The sequence below is a fragment of the Amphiprion ocellaris genome, chromosome 12, assembly GCF_022539595.1.
Source record: "Amphiprion ocellaris isolate individual 3 ecotype Okinawa chromosome 12, ASM2253959v1, whole genome shotgun sequence".
NCBI lineage: Eukaryota > Metazoa > Chordata > Actinopteri > Pomacentridae > Amphiprion > Amphiprion ocellaris.
In genome coordinates, this window is record NC_072777.1 from 22,333,697 (window position 1) to 22,361,294 (window position 27,598).

General features: G+C 38.4%; 1 protein-coding gene across 4 annotated transcripts; it reads left to right on the plus strand.

The window, feature by feature from the left end:
- Positions 1 to 24: 24 nt before the first annotated feature.
- slc5a6a (solute carrier family 5 member 6a) lies at positions 25 to 27,598 on the plus strand. Of its 4 annotated transcripts, none has more exons than XM_023263456.3 (18): positions 25 to 217; positions 10,176 to 10,280; positions 11,002 to 11,232; positions 11,328 to 11,549; positions 13,090 to 13,155; positions 14,037 to 14,088; positions 14,276 to 14,343; positions 15,535 to 15,689; positions 15,827 to 15,967; positions 16,054 to 16,183; positions 16,333 to 16,421; positions 17,082 to 17,194; positions 18,299 to 18,366; positions 18,727 to 18,813; positions 18,979 to 19,163; positions 20,303 to 20,406; positions 21,550 to 21,671; positions 21,756 to 27,598. In XM_023263456.3, the coding sequence occupies exons 3-18, from the start codon at positions 11,107 to 11,109 to the stop codon at positions 21,954 to 21,956; spliced, it is 1,929 nt and encodes a 642-aa protein (XP_023119224.2). In that variant the 5' UTR covers positions 25 to 217; positions 10,176 to 10,280; positions 11,002 to 11,106; the 3' UTR covers positions 21,957 to 27,598. The 4 variants fall into 4 exon arrangements, with proteins under 4 accessions (XP_023119224.2, XP_054872020.1, XP_035800952.2 ...); XM_055016045.1 differs by having other exon boundaries at positions 105 to 135; XM_035945059.2 differs by lacking the exon at positions 25 to 217 and adding an exon at positions 885 to 1,017.

Genomic DNA, 27,598 nt, shown 5'->3' on the forward strand with positions numbered 1-27,598 from the left:
TCACCAGCCGGAGGAGGGGGAAGAGATGTGGCTGGATGTGCAGCTGCGCTCTCACCAATGCGCACTGGGAGGAATGGAGGATGATGTCGTGACCGCTGCAGGAACGCAACTGATGTTTTTCTCTCCAAACTGGAGGTAAATGTGTGTCATTGGGTTGATGGATGCACTGGAGAAGACAACATGTTCTCACACCTCATGTCGACGTAGAGGGGAACAGGTAAGATGCAGACAGTCGTGCATGCTGGGTAAGCGGGTTTTACGCTCTCCAAATCTGTACAATCAATCAGCTGGCATTGCTATGGTGATTAATTCCCGCGATGACGATTTTTCCTGCAGCCTTGCGTCATGATACACACTGAACCGGGTCATTTAGAACACACACGCAATATATATAACAATAATAATAATAATAACTAATGAAGAGATTGACACTTATATAGCTTCCATGTCATTTTAAAATTATCTTTCCCAATGGAAATCCTGCGATCACAAATCAATAAACCTATTACATTTATTTCAGGCGGCCAGTGCACGTGTTGTGTTACCTTCAGGGACGTCGGAAAGATGGCACACCTGATAAGAATTTGGAAAATGTGACGAATGAATGGCATCGTGCTTCGAAATCAGTTGAATAATAGCAGAAAAATACACTGGCATTCCCATTAGAAGCTATTGTACAGTAATTTGCGTTAATTAATGTGACTCGTCTTTTCCGTGTGTATCTCAATGAAAATCACCACTCCTAAAGGCCTTTTTTATTAAATTAATTAAAGTAAAGAGGCCGTGTAAGCCATCTCTACCAACAGGATGTAAAAGAATTGGTTATGGGGATTCTTTAAGAGCTGAACGCAGTAAAATGTGTTACGTATTTGTCGGTGGTCGGATTGGAAAGTGTAGTTTCCGAGCTGCACCTGAAGGCGCCTGGTGTCAAGGAGAATGGGCGGTCCGTAACGGCTGAACCGACAAACAGATGCGAGTGATATTACCGGAGCTACAGTGTTTTGGCAGCGACCAAAGGTAAGCATGTGGTGCTAGTTGCTGAATTAAAGCGATGTTGTTTCGACAAAAAAGCTGAAAATGTTGGTGTTCCGTCGCCTCAACGGGTTTTCAGAGGTTGCCGGGTGTCCGATTAGTTGGTACACACGGCGGCGGCAGAAAGTTGGTATGATTGGGCAACAGGACCATGTGGATACAGAGTTCAATATCACACTAGTTTGTGTGCCTATCGTTTGTCCGTTGTTGTTCCTTAAGGTTATGGCAGTGTTTACTACGGCTGTGTTGATTAGAACACAGCTGAGCAATGTGGCGTCTTGTCACGCTACCACCAACTTAGCAATGGTAAGCCGGTTTGGCTAGCTCCTACACCGAAATGAATGACAGCGCGTGGGTTATTAGCCAGATGCGTCAGTGCTCGCATTAAAAAAAAAAAAAAAAACTCCTCAGTCACATTATTAGGGGCGTTGAATTAGTAATCAGCCAATTATCTGATTCCAGTTTCTTAAACGTGAATGTTTTTGTAGTTGCACATATCCAGACCTGTAGTGCTGTGTAGAATGGTCTGACTGCACCCCTTAATAACATTCTGCTATTTCTGTCGTGTAGATCAGGGAATTTCTTCTGCTGGAAATTTTGAACGCTAAGTGCTTAATTTCCTGCATTCAGGCACAGTTTTAGACATTTCTTCGTCATTTTATGGTAGCGCTGCCACAATTCATCTATTAGTCACCCCCCATGAAATCGCTAATAAAAAAATGAAAAAGTATAAATTCTCTGATTCCAGTGTATAGAATGGTCTGACTACAGGGGGAAAGGCTCTGGCACACTTTTTTTTTTTTAATTAGGCATGCAAATTTTAAAAATTTTCCTAACTGATTATCGAAGTGATAACAGGGCAGCTTTGCAAGATCTCCTGTTCTTATGCTATCAGCCTCAAGTTAGCAAAGGAGAAAATACAGTGACCATGTGCTGTTATAGACATTTTTTTTTTAGTTTAGATACTTGATGTTTGTCACCAAATTGTCTAATTTCCAGTAGTCCCTCATCCTCAAAAGTGCAGTCTGTAGGGGTTTGGAGGGGCTGAGAACAGGATGCTGCAGCCAGGGTTATTTCAAATAGGAACACAGTAATTGTTATGGTGGAACCATTGCATGCAGGATGTGAGAACTGCCATTAAAATGGCTAATTCACCAAGAACAACTAACGGCTTTGCCTTATTACATGATTCAAATGTTTGGCCAAACTAAACTTAAAAAAAAAAAAAAAAAAATAGTTTACTGCTCAGAAGATGCACTTGTTTGCAATATTGAGGTGAATATATCCCCCTGAATCCCCTGAATGTTAGTGATAATAATTAGATTTGTTTACTTGGGACACCCAACGTTTTCACTAAACACGTTTCAATAAGTTCACTACAAGCATTATATTCTTTTCCTGTAGTGCTAAAGCCAATATTTACCTCTTCTTCAAACTGTCAGACTGCACTTATTTGTTGTGACAAATAAGCCTGACTGAGCTATATCAACTAAACACTAACAAGGAGTCTGCTGAGTGAGTCTTATGTATTCAGATAAAATTGTTCTAATTTGACTGTAAAATATTTGCAATGCTGCTGTTTATAAGTTCCCAGCCAACATTGTTTTTAGAATTGTGCAACTCAAAGCCTTACTATACTTTGAGGACAGCAGAGAATGTTGATATTTTGAGAGCAAATTCAAGATCTACTTTTTCAGCCTGGCTTTTAATAGATTTTTAAAAAATCTATTTGTCTATTGTACATTTTAGTCAGATGTTTCTGTCTTCTATGTACTTACGTTTTCTGTTATTTCCTAATTTTTGAATTTGTAACTTATCCTGCCTCTGGTGTTTTGTCATTGGATTCATTTCTGACAGTGTTTCCTCAGTTCTTCAGTCTTTGTTTTTATTGGGTCCTTCATTTATAACTTAATGTTTATTGGGGTATGGGGGGAGTTTTTTTTTTTTTTTTTTAGTTTATTGTGTTGTAAACTGTGTTACATTCTAGAAATATCTGAAAATATGGTCTAATTGATAAAAATCAATTTAATGAAATCTCAGCATATCATGTTGTGCTAGCAAAATAAGCACTAGTAGTCATATCCAACGTATGCCAGATTTGTGGCTGTGTGAGAAAATTTGGTCAGCTTGAGAGATTTTTCTGTAATGTTTGTAATGCAAGTACCTCTAATGAACCTGCTTGTAATGCATGTGATGTAAATCTGTGATGGCAGCTGCCTTATGGCAATATTGGTTACTACAGGCATTTTAAGTCCGTGGGTTAGTGCAAAAATTAAAAGATTTTGTTTATGGTGAGGTTATAGAGGCACAAAATGTCTAAAGCAAGTCTGCCATTTGGTGGCTGCTTCGATGAACATAAATAGATGGACAAGTGAAGACATTGTATTCATTGTTTTGGCGAGGTAAAACATTGAGCAAACAGAATGCTAGGATCAAAGTCTCTTTCAGTGCCTCACTCTAAAGCCTTGTTGGCTTGAAAGTTGGATGACATTTGTACTGATTTATTTTTTTTTCTTATGTGCTGTGTGTTGTGGGATAGCTGGATGAGCCGTAGCAAAAACGGTAATTGTGCAACAGATTTGTCTTTGTAATTTATTGAAGAATAAAAGGAGTAACAATGATTAATAAAGAAGAGAAACGCAGAGTGAATATTCCAGATGAAAGGGCAGAACTCCAAGGCTCAGAGATCTGACCCAGACAAAACATAAAACACAAACTTTAATAGTATCTGTCCTTAACACAGCACAGCTTTGCTTTTCTCATGAAGACAACACTGTGTGAGACCTTGTTGCTTGACGCTGGTCACAACATTAATCACATATCATAATAAATAAGAGAGAGCTATTCAGAATCTGGTCTATTATGATCCTCACTAACAGTCATGTCCAGACAAATACAATTCATCAAGGTACAAGTGAGATTTTACTTCAACACTGTGATCCATGTCACACACACACACACACACACAAAAGAATCTGATATGAGCTTTTCCGCATCATGAATCAAGATATGTCATGGGAAATCAATTCCAGGGTATGTGGTCACATTTGTAGCCTACATATTTTTAATCGATGTAAATACAGTTTATCTGGCAAACACTGGTACACACACATTCCCACCTGCCCAGATGGCGATGCTGAAATGTACAAGTTCTCCTAGATCATGTCAAGAGAGCCAAGCTGACCTTTCAGTAGTAACTATCTAATATTCTGAAGGCTAATGATTAGACACAAAGCTTCAACCAACACAAAGCATGGTCTGGTGTTGTGTTACTATTTATCACAAAAGACTAACACAATGTTCCAGTTATGTTTTGTTCAGTATTAGTCATCAATGCAACAACACTTTTGTAAGTCTTTTAGAAGCCATAACAGCATGGTAATCAGTGATGCTAGTTTTATATTATGCAGCTTTTTCATCTTTGTTGCCTATAATAACAAACTCTGATGCTTTCAAATTTTTTTTACTTTTGCCTTACAGTCCATTCTGATGGTAACTGTTTTACAGAACAGGCCAGGTCTCAGCTAAAGGTTTAATGATTGCTCGAATTATTGGCCTTTTAGAGTCGGTGAGATACAGGGACGGAGCATTCAGGTGCACAAATTCCAAAGACGATGACAGTTGACCAGCTGCACAAGCATGTGAGCATGCAGCTTGCATACACGTGTTTTATTTACTCTGTAATATACACAAGGTACAGCCCACAGGCATCTGTGCATTGTGGTTATTTATGCAATAGTTTGTTGTCTGACCCGGCCTGTAAAATGATGCTTTTCATTGCTTAAAATAGTGAAATCGTGTCAGGGCACATTTCTGCATTCTGTAATATCTCATTGTAATATCCTCCTCAATCTAAATGCTATTCAAGGTAATTTAAACCACCTACGATCCCCCTTCATGACTATCTAATCCACAGTACAGATTAGATAAACCCCTGGTTCAGTTGAAAAGCCAAGGGAAGCAGAATGTATTTATCAAAACACCAGTTGGTCTTCATCCTTGAAGTCTTATCTCTCATGAAACTGAAAAGTATTGTCTTAAAGTATAAATGTCACCTTTGTGTTGCTAGTCCAAGTAGGTTTTCATTATTTAATGGATAACTGCCTCACCATCCATTTAGTCTATTTCAACATCTGCTGATGGATTGTTTTAATTTTTTTTTTCAGACATTTATGGTTCCCAGACGATGTGTTCTTGGTGATCCCGTGACTTTTATCAGGGCACCACATGATATTTACATTTATGGTTTTGAGTTAAATAACTTAATCAGTACTCAGTGGACTGCTATAAAATATGGTGCACTTATCCTGGTCTGCCAAGTAAATTATGGATAAATTACAATAAGTTTGATTTTTCTCCGTGTCTCCTCTGGCACCATTATGAGGTCCAAATTTCTGTTTCAGGTGTATGACGAATTGTAGCAAACATGCAGTGCTAATTTTATTACATCACTGTTGCACTGCCTGCAATACGTACCTTTTTAATTGCCCCCTGGGGACAAATAAAGTTTTCTGAATCTGAATTTTGCTAACTTTTGTTTCTTTGTTATTGCTATTACTTGGTCAACATTATACCTGCTTAATATCTGCATGTTAAGATCCATTGGCATATACACCATCAAGACATCTATTGGCTTAACAAATGAATTATCTTTATTCACCCTGCACATTTTACAGTGGAAGATGGCTAGAAGTGTGGTATAGGTTTACTTTAAAAATAGTTTTCTTTAAAACCAATATGTAAGCTGGCAGTCTGGCTGGCATCTCGGATCTCTGTGGAAATCCCTCATCTAGTTATCAAGGACAGCAAGCAGACATTGGTTGTATTTTCCTGGTTTGTGCCTTTTGATTCCGATTAATATTCAGTTTAGTGCCCACATACTGTGAGTGTATTAAGTGCAGTGTTTGTCCTGGGTGCTGGCCACTGATTGTCCAGTGAGAAAAATGTGTGCATTGCTTTGAAATGCCCTGATGCTATTTTTAAAAGCCTCATTCAGAAGTCGGTCCTTTCCAGCTGCAAACCTTCCCAGGCTCACCGTCAAGCAGCACGCTTGCTTTTTTTTCTTTCCCACCATTTACACATGAGACGGGGGTGTAGGGGTGACGGCACCGATGAAACCAGCAGAGCTACCTCATGTAATGTGCAATCATTGTCCGTTTGTTGCCAGGCAACCACGGCCTCCCTGACCTCCTTGTGTGATGTTTTGTGATGCTCGTGACGACATCGCCGCTACCTAAAACACACACACGCACACGCACACACACACACACACACACACACACACACACACGCACACACACACACACACACACACACACACACACACACACACAGACACACACAGAGCATAGCTAATTATGAAATGCAAGCCGTATTAACTTTCTTTGTGCTTTTTTTGTTTTAATGCATATATTTGCTTCCACCAACATCTGAGAGGAACCGCATTTTGTTCATCTGCTTTTTATATACATTTGATAGGATTGATAATACAATTGGCTTTGTATACACGTAGTACTGCACACTGACTATAATCAGTTGTGTTTTTGTTATCTTTTATCTCAGAGAGACACAGTTAAGTGGAAGGTGAGAAATAGGGTATTGATCAATGTGAGTAATGGGGATCAACCAATATAGCGTTTTCAGAGTTCATACCAATACCAATTATTGGTAATCAAGAAAGACCAATAATTAAATGTTATATATTAACAGCATATGATAACAGGAAACCTGTCATTTATACCTCGGTTACTTTATTAATTATGATTACTATATTTGGATATGAACCTAGCATCACTGTGTTTATGAGAGCACTTTGTCTTCTGCAGCTATGTCCGCTCTTCTAATGTTTTGTTCATCTTTCACTGTCCTATCATTTTTATTTCCCACTAAGGCTTAAATCTTATTTGTTATTGCTTATTAGACACTGTTTAGAGGCTGCCTCTTACCTTAACTGCCAACTGCTAGCTGTTTGCATTGCCTTAACCAATGTGAAAGAGTCTCTGCAGAGAGAGAGATTTAGCTGCATCAGAGCTGAAGTAGTACATTCAATTTTTATTGGTAATTGACTAATACAAATAACAAATACCATAATTGGAAAAATGAAGCATATCGACCTTGATAATCAGCCAGGCTTTTAATCAGTCAGTCCTAATGAGTAACAGCACAAGTGGATAGAGAGTTATGACATGCAATAATTGGTGAGATCTGAACTGGGGATAACCGCACAGTATGTGCTGAGACCACCCTGTATTGTGTCTCTGTTGTGTAGTTGAAAGACACCTCCAGTGAAAAAGGCCTCAGCCAACTGGTGCAGAAGCAAATTGCTTGCTGTGAGCCATGTTCCTTTGTAATAAACATTCAGAAGTATTGCCTATTGCAGCAAGCCATTAACTGTACGCTACTCAGATTGGAGTGGCCTGTGGGGTTGATGTTAAGTATCTTGTTACAGGCAACATAAAGTGAATGTTCTGAGGCCCACACAGTATTACACCAGACAGATCCAAGCTGAGTGCGTACTCACACAAGCACTACCCTGAACCTTGTTGCGTAGTATGGGAATAACTTGTCCTTTGGTAGACTGTAGGATTAGTAAATGTTGTAAATCTGCACCATTTTAGGGTCTGTGCTGTAAAGGTCACTTCACTTGGGATGAGTTGCTCTAAGGTCCGACTGTGAGAAAGGTTGTCCATGCTTGTGAGGGAACATTACATTTCCTGAAATGAAACATTCCCTTCCGACAGCTCTGCCAGCTTTGCATTCTGGGATTTTTGTCAGTGTTTTGTAGGGGAAAAGATTTCATACTTTGAAGATAGGTAAAAAGAAAAATTACCAAACTGTCCAAACCAGTCCAGGCAGAAACAGTGAAACAATCACATGTTGTCATTAAAGACCAAGCAGAGATGGCAGTTAGGGTGAAGGAGTTCATAATTTTCTGAAGAACTTTACTTTTATTTTATGCTGGATTTTTGTATATATAGTTATTTTTTATAGTTTATTCATTCTACATATAGATTTTACACTACCAGTTTATTAAATGTTGTTTTCAGACTGCTACTGCTTTCTCAAGGTATTCTGTAATTACACAAAGTGCACTGGCACTTTCTAAATCTGTCATTTTAAGTAGCTTTATATGACTGATTTCTGTGGACCCCACACCACGTAGCTGCCAGGCATCCTGTTTTTAATCCAGTGCCCTTTGTAAGTTGTTAGTCTTTTTTTCCCCAATAATACCTTGTTCATGACATCTTGCCAAAAAAGGCTTTTATTGTCTCTGCACAGCAGTGCAACAAAGGGCTGACGGGTCCAATCCTGTAACTCTGAACAGGAGCAAAGACTTCTGTGAGGCAGCAGATCAGCGTGTTTATTTCTACAAGGCAAAATTAGCGACAACTGCTGCAAATGTTTTGTTGTTGCAATGCTGAATGCTTGAGCTGCAGTGTATCTGCAAAGGAAAGTTGAGGTAGCAGTGGAGATATATATACAGGGTGTCCCAAAAAATTTGACATCATTTCGCAGGTCAATAATTTTGGCAATTCTTGTTGAAATAACCTCAAATTGTCACAGAATGTATAGAAACAGATGAAGATTTTATATTTAATGTTTTATTTTTGTTCCGTTTTCAGGTTGAGCCATGCCGTTCACTCCCAAAGAGAAGTCATATTGCGTCTTGGAATATGTTCGCACACAGTCACCCAAGACTGCAGCGTGGCGTGTGCCGTGTCACAGGCAGTGCACATGTTGAACACTTATGAAATCTGTCCCATAATAAATTTATGACGTTCAACACCTAAACTGTTCAATTTCGCTGAGCTAGACGTAGTAGGTTTCAAGATAATTGCTTTTAAAATGATGTCAATTTTTTTGGGACACCCTGTATTATCAAAGAACTTGCCACTGAAGACAATCTGTGTATCAATTTTAGCATTAAATAGCTACGTTACAGCTCTTGTCAAACCTATGTGAAAAGTTACGTTTTGAACGGAACCACCTACACTTGCAGTTGCTTCTGTTCCCAACCTGTCATAGTCATGTAGATTAGAAATAATGAACCTTAAGGATGAAAGTGGGATTTAACAGGGTCATATGCCCAAATGGCCAGTGCTTGATCAAGCCTGCTCTGAGTATTGCACAGACGAGCCTGTCAGGGCAAAAGACGACTGATGTTTGATGAGCACAAACGTAATCCAAGGCTCACTGACTCACACATACAAATCTTTGTAGGGTTTTTCTTTAGTTACCACAGAAACTACATTTTCTAACAGTTAGAAGTTGCCAAAACCAAGTGCTCCGGCTATAAAAACAACTCCTAGTGCCTAGATCTTTGTTTCTTGTTATTTGAAGCAGTTGCCCTTCACTGCCATTTAAAGTTGCCAGCGTATGAAGATGGCTCAAGTGGCTTCTCTAAAGAGCAGCTCAACAGTTGTCTGTGTGAAAGCAATGCTTGTGTCAGAGCAGAGCATGCTCCTTCCCAGATTTCCTTATATTGCTCTGACATTACCGCTGGGGATGTTGTGAAAAATGTTTACCTAGAAATGTATCGCAGTAATTTTTCCATTTTTGTTGAACCAGTGCTTTGATACCGATTTTTTTTTTTTTTTTTTTTTTTTTTTCCGTCAACGTATTGCATCCAGACATACTCAGTTTTGACTGTGAACGCATGATTGTTTGTGCTATCAGTATAATTGAACTGGAGTTGAATGATTCCACTTCCCTTCTTTCCATTCTTTAGTCTGTCATTGTATCCTCACCTCTCTGCTGTCAGCTGCCCTTTGGTTCTTCCTTGTAATAAAGAGTGCGGGATACTCCCCCACAACACACTGTGAAAAAGCACGTTGTGAAAGAGAGGATGGTTTAATGTGTACTGGTATATTGGAGTTGTTTTCAGCTGAGCACAGCATGGAGTGAAAAATCTACAAAGTGAGATCTGTAAAAGAATACGGTTGTATAACTCTTGTTAAAACAAAATAAGAGATTGAATTTTGTTTGGTTCAAAGGATCTGTATCCAAAAGAAAAGCGGGCATTGCGTTTGGAAAAGATTGCACATATATTGAATAATTTGTAACAATATTATGACAGGTCATTTTTCTCATGTGCTTCGTAGGTGTGTTGCGTTGTTTTGCTGAATTTCTCCTCATCTCCACAGTGCTCATGTTTGGAGGTTGTGACCTGGCAGGACTCTCCCCTCCTTTAAGCCTTAAGCCTGAGCAGCCAGTGTGCGTCAGCCAGCAGCAGCAGCAGCTCCAGCACAGTAAGTCCTTTGCTGTTTTTCTTTGTTGCATTTTCTATCATATCACAAAGACTACACCTGTTTCCCAACTTAGAATTTGCATTTTGTAACATTGCAATCATGACTATATTTTGTCCTGCTGTAATTCAGATGCAAACATGTGGTCCTAATTGTTATTGTTGACAGTTTTTCTGCCACAAAAAAACTGATGTACCTGCTTTGACAGAACATAGAAAAAATAGTATTTATGAAACATTTTTGTCAAATTCATGTTTCTTTTGTCACAGCAGCAGCAAAATCTTTCTTTAGACCAGATATACGTTTTTAAGTTACTCTTAAATTCCTCACATTCTTGTCGCTTTTTGTACAGCCATTCTATGTTACATATTATATAGCAGAGCTTAGTTTCATGCATCAACATAACAGCCAGAAAAACAATAGATAAAAGAGGCTGTTGAGTGAATAACTAGAATAATCTAGAAGCCGTAGACATATTTTCATCCATGGTCTCTGGTCAGATGTTAAAAGCATCCTCAGGAAGAATGTGTATATATACCTTACTGTGGTGGTTCTACACTGGGGAAAGAAAACATTGAATTATTTTTGTCAGTTTTGAAATGAACAAATTCTGTCATGATGCTGCTGCCTGGATCTTTTTCTGAGTCTTCCTCCAGATTTCACTAAAAATAATAAATTAACGTGGCCTCCTAACTTACTTTCTCTTGTTTATCTTTGTCTCCAGCTCTCAGCAAGTCTCCCTATGGGTGAAGTGTTTTCATTGACATTGTAATCAGCCCAAGAGGTCGTACTTCCCTCCTGCGATCCTCCCTCCACATCCAGCGTCAGCATGGGGGAGGTTGTCCAGATGCACTTCACCACGGTGGACTATGTCATCTTCGTTTTGCTGCTTGTGGCCTCGGCTGGCATCGGCCTGTTTTATGCCTTCTCTGGGGGGCGTCAGCGCACGACACAGGTACTTTGGTGTTGGATGCAAACAAAGAATAAAGAGGTCAACTTCAGCTGTCATTTTAGTCCTGATACCTGACGCCAGTGTTTTGTTTTTCACAGGAGTTCCTGATGGCCGACCGCTCCATGAGCTGCCTGCCCGTGTCTCTGTCCCTGCTGGCCACGTTCCAGTCAGCAGTGGCCATCCTGGGCGCTCCATCTGAGGTCTACACGTTTGGGACACAGTACTGGTTCCTGGGCTGCTCTTATTTCTTGGGTCTGCTCATCCCAGCTCATGTATTCATACCAGTCTTCTACAGGCTGCGGCTGTCCAGCGCCTATGAGGTACTCACAAAGGGAGTTAACACACAACTTTCTTACCCTGATTTTATTGTCTCCTTTTATTCTCACATACATTGACTTGCATGCATAGTACAATAAAAAAAAATCAAATGTTTTTCTTTGGTCAGCAACTTAAGCCTCTCTGTATTTGCTGTGGTTGTTTCTCTTTTTGCCTCGTCGTGTCTCATTATGTGTCTTTCTGTTCAGCACTTATCTCGCATGCACAAAAAAGGAGAGAATTAACCATCTGAACCCCAAGGAGTTTTGGAATGTTTTTACTCACTGTGATCTCATTGTTCATTGCAATATAAAGTCCTGCATCTCTATGGAAACTCCCACCATGGCAATAAGTAGAAAAAGCACAACATTTCTTTTGCACAGTACAATAAAGTTAGGACATAAATCATATAAAATGAACTCTTTTTTTGACTTATTAATTTTACAAAAATTTTAAAACTTGCAATCCACATATACAGCATGTTTCCAAGTGCCAAGAGGTGTTGCCAATACTGGAAAAAGGAAGGCTGGACAGTCTATCGATAATTCTCTGCTTGGATTTTTAATTTGTTTCCACACTTGTGCCCTGTCTGTTCTATGTAGATACAGCCTGCAGTTCAGCCGAAAAGTCCCTGAATTTTTGTCACATGACTGTTAATAGTAGCTCAGTCAGTCATAGTCTTTTGGTTGCGCTGAAGAGTGTTATTTTTTTATTTTTTTTAAAAAGAATTTTGTCGACTGTAAATTGTTCATTTTTGGCAAGTGGTTAAATTAGACTCATAGAATAAAATGACTTTGATTAAATATTCAGTTTTTTTGTTTAGATTTGATTGTTTTTCCTGACAAAACCAAAAGTCACACATAATTAGTTCAAGCACCTTTGGAAAGTTGAACATCAGATGATTCTTTCTGTTTTTATAGTTTCTGGCTGCGATAAATTGTGTAACTTGTGATTTTGAATCCATTTTTTGGGAGGCTCAGAGGGTTAAATCACAACAAGCACTCATACTTTAACTTGCCTGCACCACTGGTGGAGTTATGACATTTTATGTGTTTTCTTAAGTATTTTTTTAATTGTAATATCCCCTCTCCTCTGTCTGCATTCTTTTGTGTTTTACACTCTTCCAACACACTTTTCTCCTACTTTTCCTGTCTTTGGCTTTCTCAAGTATGATCTCAGAGCTTAACATTCTTATCTGTCTTGTCCTTGACGTGTTAACGTCCAAGGGGAATAAATAATGTCCTTGTCTTAAGACTGAACATCTGTAAGGGTTCTTTATCTATAGTCAGACTTGTTATTGGTCTTGTGATTCTCAAGGACGCTGATCAGTCATTTGCCAGAGAACTACTGCAGTAATGAACATCCTTTGAACAAAATGATCTGGCTTTGATGATCAGAACCTAAACTGACAGTTCTGATCCTGAACCTCCACCATGCTGACTATATATTACTGAATGTCTCTGAGATGATATGTAATCAGACTTTTGGTTTTTGTTCTTTTTTTTTGTTTTTGTTTTGTTTTGTTTTACATTCTCTCCTCAACAGTATCTGGAACTGCGTTTTAACAAGACGGTTCGCATATGTGGGACTGTGACCTTCATCTTTCAGATGGTATCTTTGTCTGCTTCATATTTTGTTCACATTGATTTAAAACTTTTTTTGCGTCAAAGTAATATCTTATTCGCAGCTACATAGTTAATGCTTAAATGAGTTCAGAGTAATGTAATAGTCATTTATTGCAAGTTGTCCTTTAGTAAAGACTGAAAGTGATTAAATAACAATAAAAGTTTATACTTGCCAATAAAAATATCATTCGACCTTTGTTAACTTGATGTTCATCCAAAGTAACTTTTTGATTGGAGACATAATTAGTTACTTGAATAGAAAAGGTGTGTGTAGTGTAATAGATGTGAAACAGCAATTGATTTTAAAGAATGCACTCATTGGCCATTCATTTATCAGTTGGACTGAAAGTTTGGCCTTGCAAATGTCAGAGTCACCCTTGTAAAGTCTCTGTTATGGTTTGAGTCCTTTCTTTTATGAGCTTAACAGGATCTTCTTCAGTGAGGACATTATCAGTGTTCACTAACATCTTGCACTTTCCCAGTCACTTAGTTTGGTATTTCCAAAGTAAATTAACAGAACAGACAATCCCTTAAACCTAAGGGTGATATAGATGTAGATAGTGATTAATAGTGGGTTTCTCAAAGACTACTTTGTCTTCTTTAGAAAATAATGAACAAACTTGTGTTATTAAACTACTCCAGGTCTTCAAATCAAACTTCAGCTCAGCCAAGCAGTTGTAGCATCGGGGTACAGCGTACTTATTTAAATCTATGTTTAACGTTCCTCTAAAAAGTTACTGTTTTTAATTTTATTAGTTACATAAAGTATAATCTGATGTGAGCCATTTAGCACCGAACATGTCATTTGAACTCTGCTCTGTTTTGGTGAGTATTCTGTTTCTGCAGTGTTGTTCTGTGCCTCTGCAGGTCATTTATATGGGGGTTGTCCTGTATGCTCCAGCACTGGCTCTAAACGCAGGTAAAAATATGAGTAGCATACACTTCAAACATTAATCCCATATTTGATGCACAGAAGAGTCGAAAGTTATGGATGGTATTGGATGAACCATTCTCTGTGAAATTTTCCAGGAGAGTAAATTTTACCCAAATGGTTGAGTAACCTGCTGTGAAGTGTTTGGTAATCTTTTCACTCTGTTCATTTGTAGTGACGGGATTCGACCTATGGGGAGCAGTGCTGGCCATGGGATTAGTGTGCACTTTGTATACTGCTCTGGTAGGTCGCTTAACTGATGATAATTTAAACAGTGATTTAAAAAAAAAATGTTTGTTGATCATCATTAATTCAATTTTTAAAAAATGTGGTACTGTGTATGTATTTATTAAAAACATATCAAAGCTGAGTCTTGTGAAAGACAGAGAAAGTTTATAGCACTCAAGGAGTTTCTTTAGCAGATATGGACAATCCAGATTGATACGTGCTTTTCCCAAACCATCCAACTGTTCTTTATTGTAAATTCTTCTGCTAATTTTTCTATCATCATCTGTTACTCTACGAACTCGGATGTTCCTCATTTCATTTGTTGCACACCTTTACACAATAGTTAAAAATGATGGTGAATTTAAGGGTCATTCCAGAATTGGAGGACATTTGTGCTTCAAAATTTTTGAAAAATAAACCCTCTGTTTTATAATTTTCTGCTACATATCCATAATCGGTAATAAACTATCAAAAGCTTGATTGGCTCAGGTTACACATCATTGGTACAATTTTTATTACATGTTTTTTGTTGTTGTTTGCTAATCGTACTCTAATCACAGTGATGAGGGTGCTAATCTGTGCTAATGTTAGCATTTTTTTTGTCTCATCCTGATAATATGAAGTAGTGAGTGAGACATTCAATCAAGGCTGACAATGTTCTGAAATTATGAAAAATCAAACAGAAGAGAAGACATGGCTTTGCTCTACCCATTCTTTTGGAGAACAGTTTGATGATGTCATTTCCAGCATATCATGTGATTCACTGTTTGGTTCTTCTTCTACCATGCTAAAAAGGTTATGGTAACAGGGTTGCGTGCATGTTATGGGACACACAAATTCCATACATAATAATTATTATTTAAAATATTATGTTCCCACAATTACAAGAGACATCTATGAAAAAAATGGAGATTTAAATGTAATTTTAACTGTTTTATTTGAGATTCAATTTGGTCATCAGTCGGGTGGGACAAGAGAAAAATGGCATTTTAGGGTGTATTCCAAGACTTATTTGGTATTTTAAAAAACTATTTTCAACCATTCTTCTATTTTTTTTTTTTGTTTGTTTTGTTTTTAGACTTGGTCTCAGTACAAGTAAATTTACATAACAATTGCATGTTTTAGTATTTTGTGCATGGATTATTTGAAACTTGATGGGTGGGACATTCTGGCATGACCCATAACTCCTGTGCTTCTGTCTCCCAGGGGGGCCTGAAGGCAGTGATTTGGACCGATGTGTTCCAGACAGTGGTGATGTTTGCAGGCCAGCTGGCCGTCATTGTGGTGGGGGCCAGTCAGGCAGGAGGTATAACAGAGGTCTGGAGGAAGGCCACCAATGGCAGTCGCATTGCTGGACTAGAGTGAGTGGTAGTATGTTTGAATTCATTTTGACTCACTTCCTTTAAATGTTGTAGTGAATGAAAGTAGAAGCAGAGACTCTTTGTTTCTGGAATCAGTATTCCAGTGTTTATGTTGTATTTATTCTATGTCCGTGCAGCCTGAACCCAGACCCTCTAGAGCGCCACACCTTCTGGACGCTTGGTGTCGGAGGAGTCTTCCTGATGTTGGCTCTGTACGGTGTCAACCAGGCCCAGGTCCAGAGATACCTCAGTTCACGCACAGAGAAAGAAGCTGTAATGTGAGTGTCATCAGGGTCTCACAGCATGCTTTGCTACCAACTACACCATAAAAAGTAGAAAACACTCACCTGTCGTCCCCTTCCAGGTCCTGCTATGTAGTTTTCCCCTGCCAGCAGATCGTCCTGTGTTTGGGTTGTATGATGGGTCTGGTCATGTTTGCTCGCTATGGAGAGGACAGTCCGCTGGATAAGGGCTACGTCAAGACTAATGACCAGGTGAGCACTCATTTGTCTTCATGTTTGAACAGTGTCAGTAGATTATTTAGGGATGGATGATCTGATGATCTTATGCTTTGGATATTCCTCATTTGTGTTTTTATCTGTGGCTCTGTTCGTGCATCAAAATGTTGACTGTCTTTGTGCAGATGGTGCTGTATTTTGTGATGGATGTGTTCAGGGACCTGCCAGGGCTGCCAGGGCTGTTTGTGGCCTGTCTCTTCAGTGGAGCTCTCAGGTATGATCCAAGGTTTCAAATTTGGAAGTAAAGGAAGATGAACGCTGTAGTTCTGTCCAGGTTGGTGTAACTACAGTTGTTGAACCACCTGGTTGTCACAGCATGTTGTTTAGCTGATCTGCAGTATTTATAATCCTTGGCTTAAACCCAAGAATCTTTTACTTACAAACCCTGGCAATAGCAAACCTGACTGGCAGAGGCTACATTATTTTATGTGCAGAGTATAAAAAAATCAAGCAGCTGTTATCCATTAATTTTACTATGTGTTTTTTTTCTTCTAAAACCCGTTTTTAGCACACACCAGGAACAGTTTGCCAAACCCTTCCCTCCTTTCAGTGAATCATTTAAATGACAGTGTTTGTCTTGTGCTAAATTTTAGTTTTATTTTCTCACTTTTACATGAACAAAGACATTGCCTGCTCTTTGGCGAGTGATTTTTAAGACATGACTTATTTGTACGTCAGTTACTAAGTTTGCCTTTAGATAGTCTCGTTAAGATTTAATACGAAATCCCAGTGAGTTGTTTGCTGAGCATGAAATAAATGCACTCATCATTTAGAAAAAATCTCTAACTGTGGCATCCATGCACTGTCCTGAAGGCATGTGTTGTCCAGGTTTAGAATCCCTGTTATTCATTCAATCCTCTTTTTCTCCCTCCAGCACCATCTCATCAGCTTTCAACTCCTTAGCAACAGTAACTATGGAGGACCTGATTAAACCCCATTTTCCAAATATGACTGAAGCCAGGGCCACGCTACTGTCCAAAGGACTAGGTAAGACAAGTGATATAATACATTTTTTTAAAATGTATTTATTTACCTGAAGCCTACTGTGCATTTCCAAAGGGATTTGTTTTGTTTTGGTTTTTTGCAGCATATGGATGTGGGGCTGATGATAGAATGCAAAAGGTGTTTAGCTTTCTAACAGATGTTAGATTTTGTTTATTTCATATTAACTCTCTGAACTCCAAGCAGTTATTTTGGCGTTTTTGAGCGTTATATAGTGTTACATTTTTGTCACTGTGGGCTCATTTTTCACTGCAGTATAAAGTCCTGCACCTTTGTAGAAACAGCACAATTATGACTAGAAGTGGAGGGAACTCTGAAATGTCTTTTGTCCAGTATGATACAGTTATATAGCCATAAATCATAACAAAATGATTTGGGTTATTTATTTTACAAAAAATTAAAACACACAGAATGAACGTTTTCCTCAGGAGGTGTTACTAATACTGGAAAAAATAACTATATAATTCAATATTTTGCTAGTTACATTTTTCCAGTATTTCCATGCTTGTTTCCTACGTGCACAATGTGAACACAACCTGCCACAGAATTATTTTCTTTTTTACAGAGTCTGTTTAACACAAACAGTATATTTTTGTCATTTCTTTTAAATGAGACTTAGAATGAAGTGATTATGATGAAATATTATGATGTTACGCGTAGATTTCGTTAACTTTACTGGCAGAATGACACGTCATCGTCGAACCATTGGAGAAGCTAAAAATCTTTCTGTTTTTACTGTTTCTCACTCTAATAAATGGTATAAATTTGGCAATTTCTAATAAATTACATGGCTTGTAAACCAACCAGCAGGTTTTTGGGTTAAGGGTAATTTAAATTGACAACACAAATAGAAACCTTGTTGTTTTACAAGACTGGTTCACTTGTTTGTTTTTGGTGTGGTTGTTAAACAATAGTTTACATTTCTAGCGACATGCCTACATGTATTGCTGTAGGTTGTATTCTCTTACAGATGTAATCTGGTTGACTGTGTGATTTGTGATTAGCATTTTATTTGTGCTCCTGCTTTGTTATTGGCAGTAAAGCAGCAGTTTTGACCACAATATATTTTTTTCTTTATGTGCTCCACAGCTTTGGTTTATGGGCTGGTGTGTCTGGCTATGGCCTACATTGCCTCCATAATGGGATCTGTGCTGCAGGTAACTTACTATTCATACGGACAACGACAACTTAAAGCAAAACCAACTCATTAACAACAGCAACACAGAGATACAAAGTTAGTCGGTAGTAGTAGTTAGTTGCAGGTCCTTGCTGTGATTTGTGGTACAGTTTCAAGACACAAAGAGAAATATTTTAAATGTTTTCCTGCCTAATAAACATTTGTCTCAGAAAGAAACATATTTTTAAATATCTCTGCTCATGTGTAATTAAATTCATAGCTTCAAGACAAAAATTCATAACTTTTTTTTGTGGTAGTATGCATCTGTACAACAAACGTCAGCATCTCAAAGAAACAGTTACTCATTGCATTGCTCTGCTCTGTGTTCTCGTGCCCTCAGGCAGCCTTCAGTATCTTCGGGATGGTGGGTGGTCCTCTGCTGGGACTCTTCTGCCTGGGAATGTTCTTCCCCTGGGCAAACTCCATTGTGAGTCCTGCTACGGCTTAGGGAATTTATTCAGTGTTTTTAGGCTTCTGTGTTTTTCTTCTTATTGCACTCATAGATTGTGAGAATAAGGGAGAAGGGACATTAATCACCGTCCATTTCTTTTTTCCCTCTGGTTTTCCCACCTCTTGTCTCTGCTTCTCTCAGGGTGCAGTGATTGGGTTAGTAGCAGGTCTTGCCATGGCCTTCTGGATCGGGATCGGCAGCTTTGTGATGCGCATGTCTGGTTCCACACCAGTTCCTCCGCTCAACACCACTGACCTGCCGCTGTTGGAAAACATGACGACCACTGTCATGACCACACTGCTCAGTGCCACAACAGCCAAGCCAAGGTAACGCATGACATCCCAAGAAGAACTTCTGTTTGTCTGACGATGATGAGCAGTTACATGACCTTAGGTTTGTCATGTGAGGCGGAGGTTGTAGATTAAATGGCTACAGATACAGAATAGAGCAGAATTCCTTCATTGTCATTCAAAGGGTTCAACAAATTGAAGCAGCAATCATGTCAGTGCAACGGTAAAAAAAAGACTATATTTTGAAATGTTCAAATACAAAAATATACTAAAAATAACATGTACAAGTGTAACCTGTTAAAAAAGCTTATTGTTGTGTTGTAATCAAAGCTCTACTAGAGCTAATACTTAGTATAGTTGGGCCTCAAACAGGAGAATTGTGACTAGTAAGTTTGTCACTCAGCTGTAGGCTGTTGTCAATGCTGTAAGTAAAGCCTCTGATTAATTATCTCATTGAAACTTTATTATGACAGGATTCAGCTGTATTCTCACAACTATACTTTTCAGGCAGCACTTTTCTGCCTTGTCTAATAAATTATTGAATTTCTGATAACACAAAATGATTCTGAACAAAAGGATCAATAAAAAGAGTACATTTTTATGTTCATTATTCAATGTTCAGAATTCATTGCATTTAATTCAAGATATGTTATTTAATGCATTTAGATCAGTTTGAATGCAGTTGTATAACTGATGTTGCTCTTCTGAATATTGCTGAACATTTACAGAACTGTAGTGACTTGTAGCAGTCTAAAATGTGCATACAAAGTGTAGGTCTGTGTAAACATATGTGTAGGTTCAGTGTATAAATAGAAGATGCATTTGGATGTAAACATGAAAATTCAATATGTGCATACAATTTGCAGTTGACATTGTAGATATTTTCCAATTCTTGAAATGTAAAAGGCAATGTAGTGCTGATAGTTACCGACAGTCTTTCTTTCCGTATTTGACCTCTGCTAGTTTCTGTTCAACAATTTAATCATTGTTACTCAATTCAGTGTGTTTTCAGTTGTTGATTAATATGAGAGAATGACAACAGACAGAGGAAGCAGTTTGTTATTCCTCATCTATGTTTGGATTATTTACTTAACATATGATGCTGTAAACATCCACAGTACATAACAGGTGTATATTGTTTTTTTTGTCCTGCTTCTCTTTCATCCCTCTCTTAGGCCGACGGGCGTTGAGGCGCTCTACTCGTTGTCCTACATGTGGTACAGTGCTCACAACTCAGCTACTGTGGTGGTTGTGGGACTGATAGTCAGCTTGCTGACAGGTAAATACATGGAGTTCAGTTTACAACACTTCCGTTTCCTTCACCCCGTAGTCTGTCCTTAGTCACACTAGGATATAACATTTACTTTGACTGTCTATAGCATGTAAAGTGCCATGAAACAGTGAAGGCCAGGTCATGTTATGTGATGCAATTGAACTTACAGAGAGGGAAATAACCATTTGATCCCCTGGATATTTCATGATTTCGGCCACATACAATAAAGTGAGCCGTCTCTCAGTTTAATAGTAGTTATATTTTAACTATTAAGAGAAAGAATATCAACCAAAAAATCCAGAAAAACACATTATGTAACAGTTATAAGTTCATTTTGAATTGGTCAAGGGAAATAAGTATTTGATCCCTCCCTACCAGCAAGAATTCTATCTTCCACAGGTTGGTTATGTGGCCAAGAGGCACACATAATAGCCTGTTCTGCTTCTGAAACTAATTATCTGCACTGGTTACATGTACATGTGTGAAAGAGGCCTGTTCAAAGAATCGCACTTTGATCTTCAACCTCACCACTATGGTATATATTGTGCTTTTCTGGATTTTTTGTTGATATTTACAGTTAAAATAAACCTACTAAATCATGAAATATACAGGGGATCAGATACTTATTTCCCTCACTGCAAATGTTGCTACTTGTTACTGAGGTCTTTGGAGATTTTTTTAGCTAGCAGCAGGTTTTAACGATGTTAATCTGTCATTCTACCACTTTAGTCCTGACCTGAATATCCGTTAGCAGTTAGTTTGAGCAGTTAACAAGTGGTACACAGGAATTCCTTGAATCCAGGAGGTGAATTCTACTGCTTTTCATATAGTGCCACTAAGACTGTCTTTTCTACATCTTCATTATATAATCTTTTCAATTACTGGATGTAATGCTGTGAAATCTTGTGCACAGAATCAGTTACAACAACTCTGATGTCCTTTCCAGCTTGTGGCATCATCAGGTTGAAACTTGGATTATAACCAAATACTGTACTTGTGAAACTTGTTGCACTCCAAACAGCCACACTCTTATTTTAAACCAGTTTGCTGGAGAAAGGTTGCTTGAGTATGATCTCATTTTAATAATCTGTTCATCTTGCCTCTCCTGTATTTCTTTCCAAGTTCATAAACTGCTGTCTTGTCCGTTAGGTCCTATGAAGGAGAAGGAACTGACACCGGGTACAGTTTTTCCAGTCCTCGGCACGCTGCTCTTCTTTCTGCCTGAACGCTACAGAGAGAAGCTCTGCTGTATCACTCCTCTGGCTCAGAAGGTAATCTCATATTTACACTCCGTTTCCCCACTTTTGTCTATCATAACATGCACTTTCAACAGTCTCTCTGCCTTTGTCAACCAGCCCACAGAAATCAGCTCACAGCCTTATAAAATGGCCAAGAAAGACCGCAACGGAGCAGCGTACTGCAAAGAGGACACAGTCACAGAGGACAAGGAGGCAGAAAGTGACAAAGCACAAACGGAGGATGAAGATATGGAAACGAGGATCGCTCAGCCATCCTGCCAGCTTGCGGCTCACACGGTTCAGGAGACGGCCTTGTGATTCTTCTTTCTCCTCTTTGGAAAATGCACAAGATGCACACAAACACTTTGACCCCAACTGCGGTACCATCCAGTCCCTCATGGGTAGGGCAACAGAAGATAAGATACAAAGTTCATCACTAAGTAAAGGTTCTTGAAGACCTGCAGCAGAGTTTTGCTGTTGTAACAGCATCAGTTTAATTGGATGAAGGAGCAGACTTAGTGACTGCAGTATCTGTGCGGGGGAAAGCTGTTTTTATCAGCACCTGTTCACAAGTCGTCTCAAACAAAAAAAGAAAACAACTGGAAATCATCTTCTGCCAGGCTGGAACTGTGCATTTGAAGCCCTAATGGCAGCAGCATGAAGAAATTTGTCAGTTGTTTTTAGTGACGCTGACCTTCACACACAGGTTTTTGCATCTGTCCAGATGTGTGCAGTTTGAAATTCAGACTGCTGTCGTGCACAATGAGCTGCTCTGTTTTGACAAAAAAAACAAAAGAATCAGGTAGTTAATAGATGCAAAATGTAATATGTGTTATTTTTGTAGAGAAGATGGAACCACCAAATCCCAGAATATGAAGAAATATAATATGAAAAAAAGAGTAAAACTGTGGGGAGAACTTCAACGGAAGGCATGTGCTACTGTGATAGTGTAGTGTCTTTACATGGCCTTGGTTTAATACTAATAGTCGCCTTCTAGCTGCTTATATGGATGTCTAGCTAGGTGTCCATTGAAAGCAAAGCTGTGTATTCAGATGAGGGCAGAGATGGCGTCTTGTGGTGGCAGTAAATCCTTATCTACCGTTAGATTGTTGCTACAAACAGTACCTGAAGAGAAAACTACCCTGTCAATGTAATCAGAAGAGCTTAATATGTTCCTTTTAAACTAGTCTACGTCACACGGACTTAACTCCTGTCATCCAGGAATTTTTGTGGACTAATATACATATTTAATGCTCCAGTTGGACATACAAATGAAATGCAACACAGTGGACTGATAGTGAGTGGTGTGGTTTCAGATACGACCACCAAATTTGAGCTCCTGAAGAAGATGGTGAGAGATTGTCAAAAATATAAAACCAATAGCTCAGTTTCTTTTTCCTGAAAACAATACTCACACATGGTTATGTTGTTTCTTGAGATAAAGAAAGATTACAGAAGTCATCTAATTAATATATGAAAGGATTGGTTCACATTTTTAGTCTGTTTGAAGACATGGTGATGGCCAGTTATTGATTTAATCCTAAAATGACTTTTCTCATCAGCAATGGTGAAGGAATTCCAGTTTCTGTGCAAACATGATTTCTAAAATTCAACTGAAGATAATGAGAGTTGTGAGTTGCATAAAAATATATAAATATCTGCTTGAGGTCAACCGATATGGTTTTATTCAGGGCCGATACAAATTTATTTGTAATCTAAAAGCCTGATGATCGATATTTGGCACTTATATACATCTGCCAAAATGTAAATATTGTTGTTAAATTACAGAATAGCACAATTTCAAGCACAGAAGTTAGTTAAAATACCTTTGTTTATTGGACTTTTATATGTTTATTGAAAGGAGAACTTTTCCACTTTCAGTAGTCAGTGCTGATTGGCTGTTACTTGTGACATGTAACCAATCAAATCTTGAGGGCTGACTGCAGATGGAGAAAATCAGCTGCATCAGAGCCAAAGTAGCATATTTTTAAATAACTTTTTTTTTTTTTTATCTCGGTCTAAAAAATGCAATAATTGGAAAAAAATCTGAACATCACTTCTGCCAGTTTAATAATCATTCAACCCCTAGCATCTTCCTGGTTACTGTGTTTCAGCACAGAAATCATTTTGTATATCATTTTGACACATTGCTGAGCTGCAGTGGAAGAATCATAACATGCTTCCTTACCATGGCTGTAATCATGTTAGGAAGGACTGTCTTTACCTCCAGTATTAAACCGAAAACTGCCAATATGAGCATACAGCCATGTGAGTATTGTTTTAAGATGGATTAGGATTGATTAGTTAGCTTTAAGGAAGCTAACTATCTTTTAAAAGACGCAGTGGAAGAAGATGATTGAATCTGTGGGTCAAGATTTTCACTTTTAGGCATTTAGCGTAATTGACAATACACTAAAAAGACCAGGAAGCTGCCCCCTACGCCAACCAGGAGTATGTATAGTGTCTTTTTTATTTTTATTTTAAAACACACTTTGCGTAGTTGCCCTTTGTGTTCAGTCTCAGTGAACATACCCAAAGCAGTTAAATCTGTCTGGATATCGATCACAGAGACTCCATGAAGTTATAAAGTGCCTCACTAACCGAATGTTTGTCGAGTTCGTATTAACATGGAATGTGTTTGCAGCACACCATCATTCTGTAAGGTGTCTTTAGTTTTTTCTAGCTTTACATGGTTCAAGTACAAACAGTCTCCTAGATTAAAGTAGAACATTCTTAGAGTTCTTCATGGGTTTAACCTCTGCTCCCATCTGATGACAGCTCTGCTCTGAATCACATAGAAGCCACTTGAACCTCTGAGAAGGACCTACTTAAGCTCTGCAAGGCAGTTACTTGATATATAAAGATAATTCAGTCATCTCTGGTAGTTCTTCTTTAAAGTGCCCATCTATTTTTCTTTTTTTTTTCCTTAAAAAAAAAAAAATCAATTCAGGTTGTTGTCAGTGCCAGTATGTGATTAACAGTGTGTGGTTTGAATACTTTGAACATCGTCGTCATGACTTTTTGGAATCTGAGAATTCTTGATCCATCACCATTATTTAAAAATTCATCCCTTCATCGTGTCCAGTGCCGTCATGTATCCAGCGTTTGGTGCCGTCTGTGCTCTTGCAAATGGACCCCGTGTCCATGTTTTGTCATGTGACTGACTACATTTGCTCAGCCTGTAGTAACCAAACCAGTCTGTCATTTTTCCAAAGAGTTCACTGCAGTTTATGGAGAGTCCACATGAAGCGCACTGATGTTTACCTCCATCTCAGTTTAGAGGGCTGTACTAGGAAGCGAGATTAGCGGGTTAGCAGGTATGTTGAGCTTTAAGTCAGAGTTTCAGTGTCACGAAGGTGGTTCTCTTCTACCCTGTTAGATGTCCCTTTTTACCGATGCTGTGGAGCTAACCCGGTCCGGAGCAGGTTATGTTTAGAGTTTCGGATTTAAATCAGCTGTAGGAAGCGTCTCCCTTTAACCAAAGCGTTTCTTGATGATTCTCTGACTGATACAGATTGTCAGCTGAGGGAAAATGTTGTATCTGCAAACCTGTTGATCTCTCTGATAGCAATACCATCGAACAAAGTCATGCAATTACAGTCTTCCTTGCTGTGTACATTGTATTGAAACGGAATCCAACATGCATTTAGTTGGTGATGCAGAGAAAGCATAAAAAATGTTTTTATGTTTGGTCAGTTTAGCATAGACTGCTGGTACAGCAGCTGATAAAAGATTAGAAAACTGATTATTCTACTGGTATTTATTACAGAGAATATTCAGTCAGTCCCCCTAATTTCACTTTGATTTGGCCAAAAATTAAAGTAATATCCTGCATTCTGGCACTGAGTATGACCTAAATGCACTTCAATACATTATGTTTTAATGTATGAACTTTAAAGTTTAACAGCTTTAATGTGCAGCTGTCTGTTAGAAAGAAGTAGCTCAGCTGCATTTATTGGTAAAATACATATATTGCGCACAGTTTTCTACCAGTTGCAGCACTTTTTACCGTCATCATTTTTATATTCATTGTTGCTCTCCATCATAACAACCTTTTGACTGGAGTAAGCAGAATGCCATCAGTTAATTTTGTGCAGAAGAAGAGTTGGATAACACAGACAGCCACTTTTATGTGAACATGCACAGAATCTAAAGAAGAAAGTCTGATTTAACAAAATTGATAACCACCTTCATGCCATCTGTTACCTCTGACTGGAGCTTTATTTTTTGTCGAGCCAACTTTGTCAGACTTTCTTGGTAGTGCAGCCCTCAGTAGTCGATAACGTTGTCTGTTGACATCTTGATAACTTCATGTCTCAGTTGCCTTACAAAGTACTTTAGAGGATGTTTGCTGGAGCTGTATTTTGTGTCGAGGCCAGACAATCAAGGTGACTCTCCATTAAGCAACAGAAAGAAGTAGCACATCTCACTTATTTCAGATGAAAGATTAGACTCTCCAGACCACTGTGTCCTCAGTGTGATGGAACTTTGAGCTCTTTTACAAACAGTCCGTTACAGAACCAGCATGCTTGTACCTTCATCCCGACCCTCGAATACCTCAATTTTTATCCAAAGCATATAGAATATGAATCTCTTTCATATTATGTTTTTTTTTCTTTTAACCAATAGAGCGTATATTTGAGGTCGTATTTGTATATTTTTGTAATTTCACACAAAGCCTGCACACATTTCAGGAAGTGAAATGTGTCTTTCTATATGCAAGAACCATGAAAAGTTGAGGTGAACGTGAAAGATGAGGCAGAATTGGAAATGTAGCAGCCACCAAGTCATGGAAACAACTGGAACGTACGGTCAATTCTTTTAATATTATTTATATTTTCAGAACACGAACACCCTTCACTGCTGACAGCATTTCTCGTAAGAAATGTTTCAGTTACAGCACTTCTTTTTTTTTTCTTGTTTTTGTGCTGCATCCCAAATTCTGTCAAATTCACACGTATTCAAAATCTTTTAATGGTTCCTGAAGTTGTTGAACTACTTTTTAATTACATATGTCAGTGTGTATTTTATTTATGATTGAATCCTTCTCCTTCATACCTGAAATTACTTGAAGTGTGTGCCTGTGATGTTAATGATACACAGATGAAACCCTCTTTGCTATGTTAGGGAACATAATTCAAGAGCTGACACATTGTACTAATAACATTACTGCTGTTAATGTGTCATTAATAAGCCCAGACTGGGTTGAGCACTGTGATAATAATGAACACTAACGCACAGAATAAAGCACAATGAGGTCAGTATTCAGTAGTTCTGTATTGAAACAATCTGACTGAAGCTATCAGGGTGTAAAGCAGTTAAAATTCTCTGAAGTCATTTTAATGATAAAAAATGTCTTCTGTAAGTGTCATAAACGCTCAATCTGTTGATCGGTGGCCTTTTTACGGTGAATGGGTGACCCAGCATGGCACTTCGTAATTTCCAGCAGCAATAAATATTGTTCTGAACAATATTTATTCTATTTGTTCTCCCATCCGCAAGAATTCTACCTAATGTGCATTCCAAAAAAATAAAAATCCCATAAGCACTGAAGTCAAGATGACTCCTCTGCTTTGGCTGTGCCTTCATTTTGTGATAACGTCTTGGTTTTTGTTTTTTTTTTTTTTTAGATCTTGATGTACTTTTCATATTTATCCCAGGATATTGCCATGTTGCAATATGAGCTGAAACATCTGTCCAGGACTGGACCAAACCCACATTTCTGAATGAATGAATAAAGTCTATGGATGTACTCACCTGTACTTCTGTCCCAGGACGGATGATGCTGATGGAAGAGTGTGACGCTAAAACTGGTGCATGCTCCATTAATTCAGTGAAAGGCAAAGCTGACTATGTTTGAATCTGTTGTTATGTTTCACTGTTTGGATGTATGAATATCAGATTTGTAAGTTTGATGTACTTGAATTGAGATGGCATTAAAAGTGATAATGGCAAATGAA